At 51.2% G+C, this 12,795-nt stretch overlaps 1 protein-coding gene across 2 annotated transcripts in view; it reads right to left on the reverse strand.

Annotated features, from left to right (window-relative positions):
• Positions 1-12,795, reverse strand: part of Nwd1 (NACHT and WD repeat domain containing 1) — a 55,882-nt gene that overhangs the window by 6,430 nt on the left and 36,657 nt on the right. The window contains exons 12-15 of one of the 2 annotated variants that reach the window (XM_076870660.2): positions 11,352-11,624; positions 8,195-8,285; positions 3,124-3,278; positions 506-671 (exon numbers count right to left, since the gene is read on the reverse strand). In XM_076870660.2, the coding sequence (XP_076726775.2) occupies positions 506-671; positions 3,124-3,278; positions 8,195-8,285; positions 11,352-11,624 (685 nt within the window). Of the gene's footprint in view, positions 1-505; positions 783-3,123; positions 3,279-8,194; positions 8,286-11,351; positions 11,625-12,795 lie in introns of both variants that reach the window. The other variant, XM_076870653.2, reaches the window with a different exon arrangement.

Raw genomic sequence — 12,795 nt, forward strand, 5'->3', positions numbered from 1 at the left:
GAAGATGTCTGCGGGGTCTGTCCCCTCCCAGGACAGCCCATAGTTAATGACTGTCGGATAGAGGGGCCCAAAAGCCTGGTGCCCTTGCCTAGAGGTAGAAAATCCTGTGGTCACTATCAACTAAAGTTGGTGTCCTTCCCCCACCAAATTCAGACGTGGAAACTGCCCCCCAATGTGCTGGTATTTGGAAGTAGAAATGACTAGGTCACAGGGTGAAGCCCTGGAATGGGATCAGTGCCCCTGGAAGAAGAGATACAAAAGCCTGCTCTCTCACGCTGGCCTCTGCCATGGGACGGTGCGAGAAAATGGCCACCTGCAAAGCCCCATCCGACACAGATTTGCTGGCACCTTGATGGCGGACTTCCTGGCCTCCAGAACCGTGAGCTGTAAATGTCTGCGTCTGAGCCCCCAGATCAAGGTGATTTGTTAGAGCTGCCTACCTAAGATGGGGGAGGGGGGTCTTCAGTTCTTACCCACAGAAATGATCACATCGTATCCTACAAACCTTCTGCCACGTCCCAGATGGTGACTTTGTTTTTGTCCCCGATTTTGGGGAAGTAGATGTAGCTTCCGTTGTGGGACACTGCAGTGAGCCCCGTGCGGTCCAGGAAGGGAGCCGAGGCCCGGGGCCTCTGCGTGCAGGTGAGGTCCCAGACTTTGAAGGATGAGGACTGCTGGGAGGCGGAGGCCACCAGGGCCCCTCCGCGGACCAGCAGACTCACGGGGGCTCCCACACCTTCCAGGACGTCCAGCAGGGTCCCCTGCTCTGACAGACTCCACACCTGAGCACAGAGAACAGGGAGGCAACGTTTTCCTCACGCCACCAGATCAGGAACATCCTTAGGCCCACTGTCCACCCAAGTTAAAAAAGGTCTTGGTCTGGGGATGTGGCTCCAGCGGTAGCGCACTCGCCTGGCATGCGTGTGGCCTGGGTTGCATCCTCAGCACCACATACAACAAAGATGTTGTGTCTGCCAAAGACTAAAAAATAAATATTAAAAAATTCCCTCTCTCTCTCTCTCTCTCTCTCTCTCTCTCTCTCTTAAAAAAAAAAAAAAAAAAAAGTCCCATCTCCCCAGCCCCCAAGCCCCCCGAACCTCACCAACAATCACAGCAGTTCTCAAAGGGTGTTCTGGGGAACTCCCAGAGGGGTGCCTCCGAGACCTTTTCAGAGGGTCTTCAAGGATCAAAATCATTTTCATAATAATTCTAAGATATTATGGATCTTTTCTGCTCCCTTCCTTTTTACAAACAAACTCGGGAATTTTCCAGAAGCTGTGTGACACTTGACATCACAACAAATGTAAGAATGCAGAGTCGAAGATGGGGATCCAGGCTGTCTTCCACTTCGCCAAGTGTTCAGGAGGTTGGAGAAAAACGGGAGACCGCCACACTCCCCATGAATATGCACACATACGGGCGTGGAAGTGTGTCACCATGCGAGCATGTCATGCTGATGCACTCCTGGCTGCATGTTTATGTATCGCCTCCTCCTTCACTTTTAAGAGGGTAAATATGAAGAGATCCCAAATGCAAGGAGGGATCCCAGGTTGAATCCCGGATGGAAAAGGGACTTTTGAGGGGAAACTGGTGAAATCAGATCAGAGTTTGCGGCTCAGGTGATAGGACTGTCCTGGCGCTGGTCTCTTGGTCTTGAGAAATGGCGAAACGCATGAAGGTGAGGCTTTGCGTGCACACTGGGGACTCTAAGGTCATTCCACAGGACATGGTTCATATGTCTGGTGAGCCTCAGCGCGCACACACACACCCACAGTGCTGTGGCTGGTCCCCAGGGCTTCATGTTTGGAAGCTTGGGGCCTTTAAGAGGTGGGGCCTAGCGGAGGTGCCTGTCATGGAGGCACCATCCTCCAGTGAGAAAAGAGGAAGTAGTTCTCAGGGGACCCTCATGATGCCGTCTGCCATGATATGACACAGCCTGGCAGACCTCCCAGAGTTGAGGGTCTTTAAAACGGAAAGCTAAATAGACCTCTGTGTGTGTGTGCGCGCATGCTACATAAATGCACACAAAATACCCCTAAACAACTACCCCAGGGCCCTTTTAAACATTTTTTTTTTTTTTTTTTAAGAAAACAGGGTTTCACTGTTGCCCAGGTTGGCCTCAGACATGGGATCGCCTAACTCGGCCTCCTGAGTACCTGATATTACAGGCATGTCCATGCACCCGGCTATGACCTCTTTTTTTAAATAAAGGATCTCGCATCAGCAGTTTCATTATAGCAACAGAAAATGCAACTGTAAAATATGCATATATATATATAAAATTCTACATAAACAAAAGCTCTCTGAGGTGCTTCATGACCTTTAAGAATGTCAGGAGGGGCCAGTGCAGTGGCGTGTGCCTGGAATCCTGGCCACTTGAGGCTGAAGCAGGAGGATTGCAAATTCAAGGCAGCCTCAGCAATTTAGTGAGATCCTGTCTCAATATCTCAAAAGGGGATGGGAATGTGGCTTAGTGGCAGAGCACCCCTGGGTTCAATCCCCAGTATGCCTAAATCAATAAACAAATAAATAAATAAAGAGGGCTTGCTGAGGGTGGCAGCACACACCTGTAATCCCAGTGGCTCAGGAGGCTGAGGCAGGAGGATGGGGGGTTCCAAGCCAACTGGAGCACAAAGTGAGGCACTAAGCAACTCAGTGAGACCCTGTCTCTAAATAAAATACAAAATAGGGCTGGAGATGTGGCTCAGTGGTTGAGTGCCCCTGAGTTCAATCCCTGATACCCAAAAAATAAATAAAAAATAAACAGTGCCTGAATCAAGGGATTGGAAAACTGATACGTGGCCACATGCTCTTCTCACCAGCCTCAACAACTTTGAACTCATTGAGAATTTTTCTTTGCTGCAACCCTGGTCTACCCTGAAAGACAAAGTTTTTTAGGTCTAATTAGGAAATGTACCTCCTCCGTTGGGTTTGTAGTAGTTCCCACCCAGGTCTGCTATTGGGGCCCAGCAGACACCTCCACACCCTCCCAATGAACTGCCCTATTTTGCCCAAACTCATGTTTGTAGGTTTCCTGTTGTGCAGACAAAAGATTCCTAAAGAATCACATTTTTTTTTACTCCAGAGGAAGAAATGGGGATGCGGTTCTGGATCCCCCCTCACCTGAATGAGTGCATCCCGGGACCCAGTGACAATCAGGTTGTTCTCAGCTCCAAAAACAGCTGTCTCTACCACGTCCTCATGTTCCAAGTCGTTGGCCATGAAACGGTGAAAGCCTTGTGAGTCGGCCAAGAATATTCGCACGGATCTTCCAAAGCCTGAAACGGCAGGGGCCGGGTTACACGTCTATGGTGGAGCTTGAGACCAGCAACAGAGACGTGGTGGAGCACCTCCTGCCTGGCAGCGGGGGTCCACGGTCCGCCTGGGTCCTCAGGGAGCGCAAAGCTTGGCAAAGAGCAGCCCTTGGTAAACAGGAGGGTGGGAGGGAGGAGGGAGACGGGGGAAGAGAGGAGGAGGAAGGAAGGAAGAGCTGAGACCCCTCCAGGGTCTGTGAGTCTAGACGGCTTGGTCCCAGGGTGTGCTGTTGGGAGGTGGAGGAGCCTTTGGGATGTGGGGGCCTGGCGGGAGGCCCCCGGTCAGTGGGAGCAGAGCCCCTGGAGGGGACAGGAGTCTCTGACCCGTCCTCTCTCTCTCTGTTTTCTTCCTGGATCATGAGTCAGTGGGTTACTGGGCCACCTGCTCCCTGCTGTGACCATCTGGGGTCCCCACTACAGGCCCAAAGCAATGAGGCCTCCAGAACTCTGAGCTCAAAGAACCTTTTCTCTTTATAAGTTCATCAGCTCAGGTATTTTATAATAATAACGTGGAAGCTGGTTAGTAGAAGAGGGGAGGGAGAAGGGAAAGAGGGACGGGGCTTACAGGTTGTTGTGAGGACACCAGGGGCAGGGAAGATGGCAGAGACCCGCCCAGAGGGGAGGTCAGTGTGAAGACAGAGGCCAGGACCGAACCGAGGGCGTTACAAGTCGAAGGGAATCTTTTGGCAGAAGCTGAAAGGACCATCCCTCTCCCCGCCCCCCCCCCCCCCCCCCCCCGGGTTTCAGGAGGGGGCAGGGCTCTGCCAAGGCCTCGGTTTGGACTCTGGCCTCCAGAACCACGAGGGAAGCTCTTTCTATTGCTTTAAGTCCCCAGTTTGTGTGGTGGGTTAGCACAGCTCAGGACGTTTGGCCTGGCCTTGGAGGGTCAGGAAGTGGAAGCCCCTGGAGACGGGGAGGTCAGGGGAGGCCCAGGAGGCAGCAGAGGCCGGGGTCGGCTGAGGGCAGCGCGGAGGCTGGGGGGACTGAAGAGGGTGAAGGGGGAGAGGGCACTGCAGGGCCACAGGGAACGAGCAGAACAGGAGCCTGGGGACCTGGATCCACACGTTTTTACTAGTTCATCTACGTAATCGCTGAGGATGCTTCCCCTGGACCTTGTTCCACCCGACGTGCAGAGCCCACTGAGGCTGCTGTGCGTTACCTGGCAGCCCACCCAGGGGCAGGGCGGTGGGCCAAGGCCAGATGGGAGGCCCCTTTTTGCTCACTGAGTGGGGGGTGTGCCCCACGGCTGGAAGAGTAACACCACTGTGTGTGTGTGTGTGTGTGTGTGTGTGTGTGAACACCTCCTTACTTTACAAAAAGAGTTCTGTTCCCGAACACTGTGGGTCCCAGAGTGAGCTGCTCATTCCCAGGGTCACTATCATGGATCTTATTCCAGGGGGCACCTGGCACCATCCCAGAAATTACTGCCTATAGAGTACGAAGGCCACCAGTTAATTCTTCCAGGTGACCAGAAACATAATATCGTGGGTAAGTAAATAGATATTCTGATGCAAGTCCCCATCACGTTTGAGAACATGGAGTTAAACCAGATCGTGGGCTCAAATCCCAGCCCCTCTGTGTGACCTCAGGCAAGTTACTTAACCTCTCTGGGCTTCAGTTTCCTCATCTGGAAATGGGAATAATGAAAGTGCCATCTTCCCGGAGCTATTGTTGGAGAGTAGAGGAGTAGATCACTCAGGCCGGGTTCTGAGCAGCCCTCAGCACCCTACGCATTAGCCACTGTTATCATGGCGGTGACTCTCGCGCTGAGGGTGGGCCTCACCGAGCCGTGCCAGCCTCTTGAGGACCCAGGACAAGCCAAGTCAGCAGGAAGGCGGAGTCAGCGCCCCACTCACCCCCTGCACAGCCTCTGTGAAGTTGTGGGGGTTTGTCTGTTTGGTGGAAGGCAAAGGCTCCCGCAGAAGAGCGTTATAAGAAACTTGCGCATCAGATTAGTGACCCCGAGGGCGTGTGTACCTATCCTGGGAGGTGAGGGTCAACCAGCGCCCTGAGCTGCCCACACCCTGCCCAGCAGATCCGGCCTTTGCCCAGCTCCAGGCTCTTGGAATGCTGCCTGGTAGGAGCGGTCTTTTTGTTTTTCTTTGTGCTGAACACTGACCCGCATCCCCAGACCTGCTCATTATCATTTTTTAAAATTTTGAAACAGGGGCTTGCTAAGTTGCTGAGGCTGGTTTGAACTTGCAATCCTCCCGCCTCAGCTTCCTGAGTTGCCGGGGTTACAGGTGTGCACCACCACGCCCGGCATGAGTGGTCTTTCTGTACCTGGGGGATCGGTGTCACATTAGACAGTTACAAAGTGACTTCTGGTGGGAGCTTTAGACAGGTGGCATCAGCTTGACCTTGGGAAGGTCGGAGACTAAGGTCAGCCATGCAGACGACCAGCTCCGCCCGTGTGACCAACAGGGCCTTGGTGAACCCCCGGTCAGCAGGACAGCAGCATACTGACTGCACCTCGCTGCTGAGAGAAGCGAGACAGGCCACCAGGAGAGAACTCGTGTCCAGTGTTTCCTGGGCTCTGCCCTGAGACCTCTTCTCTTTGCTGATTTTAGTCTGAATCCTTTTGCTGCCATTAACTATAACTGTGTGTGTGATAGGTTTTGCCTTTCCTGAATTCTGTGAGATGTGGAGTTTCATGGAACTGAACACAGTTTTGGGGACCCTACATTGCACTCCTATTCATAATCCTTAAAAGGGACCCTTGTCTTATCTTTGCTAAATTGGGCTGGTTTTGAGAACAAGAGACTGGTTTCCAAAACTGTGAATGGGGAATTGCCCAAGTTCCATCCACTCATTGGCTGCTGGAAGGAGCCAGACCTGAAGCCCAGTTGAAAGCCTTTCTAGGTGATTAAGGTCCTTGGTGCTTTGGCCTCAATCCTGATTCTATTTTGTGCCTCCAGCTCTGATATTCTTTCTTCTTTCCTTTCTACTTCCTGTGATGCAGTTTACACTTAAGCCACCAACAGTTCTTTTGAGAAGAGGAGAGAAGATATGTATCAATCAATCATCGGTCAGTCTATAATCAGTCAGTCTGCTGATCTGTACTGTCCAAATCAGTTCCCGTCAGTCAGAGGTGGCTGTTACTGTGGTTGGTGGGAATCAAGATATCCCATAAGTGGGAAATACACACCAGATTTCAAAAACCTAGTTATTTAAAAGTGAACAAAAAAAAGAATGTGAACTATCCCATTACTGATTTTCACATTGATTCCCTGCTAAGTCTTTGGGTTACTGGGTTAGGTAAGATATATGATTAACATGAATGCCACCTATTTCTTTTTTACCTCCTGTAAGAGGGTTTCTAGAACATTCACCATCATAAACATGGCCTGCATTACTGGTTGGGGCTGGCCCGTGTCTTTGGCCCCCAGAAATGTCAGGCTGTGGTGGTCATAGGATTCAGCCACAAAAATAATTACTTGTCATTCGTGACAATATGGGTGGCTCAGCACGGGTGGACAATCTTTCTTTTTATTAATTTTCTGGTAGTTGTAGATGGACAGCATGCTTTTATTTTGTTTATTTTTTTAATGCAAAGCTAAGGATTGAACCCAGTGCCTTGCACATGCTAGGCAAGTGCTCTGCCGCTGAGCTACAGCCCCAGCCCCGTGGGTGGACATTCAGCAGGCGCAGAAAGACAACTGCTGCAGATTCTCATCACGTGTGGAAGCGAGGAAGTCGGTCTCCTGGGAGTGCAGCGTGGAACAGTGTTGCTCAGGGCTGGGAAGGGAAGGGAAGGGGCAGGGGGCTGGACAGCAGGTACCAAAGCCATTCAGAGAGGAGGAATTCGCCCCTGTCTCCTACAGTGCACTGGGGTGACTACAGTGTTTAATAATTTATTACATATTTTATAAGAGAATTAGAAAAGATAGCTGAAGATTCCTGGCACTAAGGAATCATCAATGTTCAAGGAGATGGAGATGAAATTCCCCTGATTTGACCATTACCCACTGTATACATAACCGGATTCTCACAGTGTGCCCCATAGTATGTGCCATTATTATATGTCATTAAATTTTTTTTTTAAGATTGGGCTGTGGGCCAGGGGTTGTGGCTCAGTGGTAGAGTGCTTGCTGTGTGAGGCACTGGGTTCCATTCTCAGCACCACATATGAATAAATGAATAAAATAAAGGTCCATCAACACTAAAAAATATTGAAAAAAAAAAAAGACTGGGCTGTGGAGCATCCGTTGGTCCCCTCTACCGGGAGTCCTCCTTGACGTCCCTGGAGAAAGGCAGGGACCCTGTGACATGCTCCCCAGACCCTGATTCTCGCCTTGTCAAAACACCAATCCCAATGGCTTTCAATGACCCGATGTCCTTCCTGGAGGCTGCCAGACCCTAACCCCGGGGATTGCACGGACGGGCTCAGCTCTGGGCACAAAAGCATCGCCATCTTCTGCTGTCCCTTGGTGCGCTCGGCCACTGTGGTTGTCCCGCAGGGATGCCTACTCCTGAAGCCTAAAGCCATTAGGAGATTCCCAGGACCCGGGCATCCAGGGCAGCTCAGGGCCTGTTTTTGTGTGGTCCTTGAGCCAAGGACAGTTTCTACATTTTCAAATGGGTTGAAAGAGATGAAAGTATAACTCGGATTTCAGGGCAGATGAGACTGATATGGAATTTCAAAGCCAGTGTCCGTGAACTCATGCGGGCACAAGACCACGTGGGCTGCACAAAGTGCCCAAACTGGCTCTTGTGCCCTAGAGGCAGACTAGAGCCTTGCGACACTCGGCTCTTGGTGGCCCTTTGCTAAAGCCTGCTGACCTCTGACTTAGGGATCTTCCCTGTCCCCAAGCCCTCCCCACTTCCCACCCAGTTTTGAACGTCTCCCTCAACACTTGAAAATGAAAGTCAAACGCTACCTGCAGCAAGAAGGGACTCGTCTTCAGAGACCACCAGGAATCCCACAGCTTCTGGAAGCTTCTCCAGCAAACTGTCTCCTCCAGGGGAAACCTGTCCAGAGCCAAGGACAAAGGTCAAGCACTTCCCCGGAGCTTGGATTTGACCCAGGGCCGTGATGCTGAGCAGATCCTCAACCCCTGGCCCCCCAGCTGCCCCTTATTAAGTGGGAGACGCAGCCAGGGGGAGGAGGGCGTGGAGTCACCCTGCCACAGCGGCCATGGTGCGGACGCCGTCAGAACCGCTCAGGGACCCAGGGAACATTCCAGCACCATTTGCTACCCTTGCAGGAGCTCTGGAGATCTCAGATAAGACAAGCATTGGTGGGGACGGGCAGGTGAGGCAGCACACTCCCGGAGCTGGGGAGCCTGAGGCAGGAGGATCCTGGGTTCAAAGCCAGTTTCAGCAAAAGCAAGGCCCTAAGCAACTCAGCGAGACCCCATCTCTAAGTAAAATACAAAATAGGGAGGGGATGTGGCTCAGTGCGCGTGCCCCAGTCCCCCCTGCACCCCCCAAAAAAAGATAAGACACAGGTTGGAGCCAGAGGAAGCCATGTGGTGTGGACACGGTTTGAGTGTGTCCCCGGGGCTCATGCGTCGGCTCCTGGGGTGGTGGTGCTGGGAGACGGTGAGTGGGGCCTGGGGGCAGCCTTAGGTCAGTGGGGGCGTGGCCTCCGCCAAAGTCTGGGAATGGCCTGGTGGGCCCCAGGGTCCATGTATTGAGATTCGGTCCCCAGGGTGAAGTATTAAGAGTGGAAACTCGACTTGACTTGGGGTCTTTGAGGGGTGACTGGAGTTAGATAAGGTCATTATGGTGGGACCCTCATAACTGAATCCCAGTGGCTTTATGAGGAGAGGGAGAGAGATCACACACAGACACACCTGCACACACACACACACACACACACACACGCAAGCTCCCCGGCACTGACGACAGACCCTGCTAGCAGAAGGCCATCACTAGCTGATGCCTTACAAACTAGACCTCAAGAACCATGAGCACAAATAAACCCCTTTTCCTTACAACCTCCCCAGTCTGTGGTATCATGTTATAGAAACAGAAAAGGGACTAACATACCCTCACAAGGTGTTGTGGGACCTCAGACACCACTCTTTCCCTTTCTGTCTGTCGATGCAATCTCTTCCTCTCCCTTGCATTCCTGCCAGGATGCCATTCCATGGGTCACCTGACCTTGGACTTTCAGCCTCTAAAACTCTAAGCCAAGTAAACTTATCTTCTTTATCAAGTTCCCGGCTTCAGGTGTACCAGTACAGTAACTAACCACACACTCTCCATTTCTGAAGGGAAAGGTTTATTCCTCAATCCTGATATTCATCCCAAATCCGGCTACCGATTTTGAGCACCTGACCCACAACAGGTCCCAGATTGAAAGCTTTACGTTCATTATCTTGGACAGATGGGCTGCACAGATAACCCTAAAAGTGAGTCATTTGCACCAGTTCAATATTGTAAAGATAAGTTGTTCAATCTGTATTTAGTACAGGCAGGACCAAGTGAATTTCTTCTTCATGATTGCTATTGCTTATTTTTTTTAGGTGATAATCCTCCTCCTCCTCCTCTTCCTCCTCCTCCTCCTCCTCCTCCTCCTCCTCCTCCCCCTCCTCCTTCTTTTTGGTGCCAGGAATGGGAGCCGGGGCCTGCGCATGCTAAGCACTCCCCTCGACCACTGAGCTAGATGATTCAACAATGATACTGTTTAAGATTCTAAAACCAAGAACTGCCTGGAATGTGTCCCCCGTGGTCCCCCTGCCCAGGGCTGACTGCTGTCCATACGAGTTTTAATGGTCACTTGCATAATAACTGCCCACCTCAGGTCCTGGACATAAGCTGCCCTTTTTCTATACCATGTGTCTGGGCAGCGGTCCTCCACGGGTGACTGTGCCCCAGGCAACACTGGTCGGGGCCTGAGGACATCTTTGGCTGTTAGGATTGAGGATACTCTGCACTGGGCGAGTAGGGGTCAGGGATGATGCTCCATGTCCTACAAGGTCAGGGCAAACCCCAGAGTAGAGAGTGGACAGTCCCTAGACGTCAAGAATCTCAGGTCCAGAAAGCCTCGCTCTGGGAAGCTGGGCACAGCCGCCGGAGCACAGGGCCAGAAACTCTCCCCAGGGGTGCGGCTTTAGCAAATGGCTTCTCTGCGCCTCAGTTTACCTCGCTGTTACCAACGACAATAGCAACTGCATCGTGATGCTGTTTTCAGGGTTAGATAACGTTACAGACATGGAGTCCTCAGAGAGTGAGCGCCCCACGAGAATTTGTTATTTCCACGAAGGCACCTCTAGCCCAGAGCTCGGCAAACTTTTTCTGGAACAAGCCAGAAAGTAAATATGTTTAGCTTTGTGGGCCGTGCAGTCCCAGCCCTGTCACTGAAACCCAAGACTCCCATGGACAACATTTAAAAGAATGGCCATGGCTGTGGGCTAGTCCAACTTTTTCTGTGGCTTAGCTCGAGGCCCTCACCAGAAGCTGAGCAGATGCTGACACCATGCTCTTGAACTTGCCTGTCTCTAGAACTGTGAGCCAAAATAAACCTTTTTTCTCTATAAAGTTCCTATCCTCAGGCATTTTACTAGAGCAATGCAAAGTTTCCCAAGACAGGGCTCTTATGTTTCTACAGTTCATCCCCTGTCTAGCATGGCACCTGTGCTTCTCCATTACATCTCCTTATGTGACTTGCTTTTGCAATCGCATCTAGGTCCCCATAATGGTTTTCTGCCTTTCTGAAAGCTTCTTGTTGGAAACAGGTACAACGTCATAGCTGGGGGCTCTTCCCCTCCCAGCTTACGGAGCATGTTGGTCCATACATAAATGTCCATGGGAGCATCTGTCCACCATGTGGAGCTGGGGGATAGCATTCAGCTGCTGGCCTGTCAGAGAGGATGCCTACCAACGGCTCCTGGAAGGACCCAACTCTGACCATTGCCACATCACCCAGGCCCTGGGAAACACCCACAGAGGTTTCCTGAACTGTGATGAATCAAGAAGCTGCATGTCACACAGAAAAAGCACAAGGCAAGGTCATTCTCCCACCTCTGGAGTGTCTTGATACTCTTGAGGTGAACAGATGCCGGCATCATGAGCAGCAAAGTGACTTACCAAAGAGATGGAGCCGTCGCTGAACCCAGTGACCACCTTGCCTTGCGTCTGGACCGAGACGGCACAGGTGGGGGTCTCCTCTTTGATGCTGGACAAACGGTGCTTCCCCTGCAGGCTCCCGGTGGCCGAGTTCCACAGAGTGACCTCGCCGCCCCTGGACACGGTCAGCAGCCTGGTCTGGGAAGGCAGCACGGCCGTGCTCACCCAGGGATCGGCGCCGTCTCCCAGGATGCGGAAAACCAGCTCCGCCGTTTCTAAACTCCAAGCGTTGATCTAAGGGAACAGTGAACAGGACAGCCGTCCAGCAGCGCCCCCGCTGCGCCTCCAGACGCAAATCAGACCATTGTTTCTACCCCACTTTTCCCTCCCTCCTTCCCTCTCCTCCCTCCCCGCTTCCTTCCTTCCTTTCTCTCCTTCCTGTCTTTCTTCCTGAGCTGCCCTGGCTGGCCTTGAACCCTTGATTTAAGCCCCTTCCTGCCTCTGCTCCCAGTAGCTGGGACTCGGGCACAGCCACCACGTGAGACGAGAGCCATTCCTTTCTGTGGTTCATGCTTTCTATTTCATAATATTTCATAATATTTCTATTATGGATCTTGTGTCGGATCTTGGGAAAACAAAAGGACACATGTGGACAACTGACGGACTCCCAATAGAGTCAGAGCTGAGCTGATAGTGATCATCAATATTAATGTCTTGACTGTGACCTACTTACTCTTGTTATAGAAGATGTGGTCAATAGGGAGGCTGGGTGGGGGGTTAGGGGACGCTCGCCTCGACGCAGCTCTTCCCTAAACCCAAAATTGTTCCAGAATTTAAAAGTTTTAAACACAGAAAAAATGTCAGCAGGGCCCCAGGCATTGACATACCTGTTCATTATAAGTGATCATTGAATAAAGCAGCTTAAAACTCAATTTAACTTCCTCAAAAGTGTCCTTTTAATGGGCATTAATCATCTGATTATTAAACTTTTGATGTTCATTCCACCTCCAAAGTATGTATTAAAGAATTAAAGGGTGAGCCAGGCATGGTGCCTGTGCCTGGAGTCCCAGGTACTTAGGAGACTGAGGTAGGAGGATCTCTTGTCCCAGCCACTCAGGAACCTGAAGAAGGACTGCTTGAACCCCAGGAGGCAGAAACCAACCTGGACAGTATAGTGAGACCCCATCTCCAAAAAAAAAAAAAAAAAAAAAAGACAGACACAATGGTGTGCATGTATGAGGAGCTCCAGTGGGAGTTAAAGACTATACACACACATAAAGTTATTCGGTTATTTGTAAGGGCAAAGAAATGGAAACAACCTCTATGTCCAACAATAAAAGATTAAATGAATTACATGGAGTCACATAATGGAATCTTACCCAACTGCAAAGCACATGGTTTTGAAGAATGTTTAGTTATTGGCAAATACTCAGGGGCTTATAAAATAGTAAGTGGGAAAACAGTT

The sequence above is a fragment of the Callospermophilus lateralis genome, chromosome 1 (genome assembly GCF_048772815.1).
Source record: "Callospermophilus lateralis isolate mCalLat2 chromosome 1, mCalLat2.hap1, whole genome shotgun sequence".
Taxonomy (NCBI): domain Eukaryota; kingdom Metazoa; phylum Chordata; class Mammalia; order Rodentia; family Sciuridae; genus Callospermophilus; species Callospermophilus lateralis.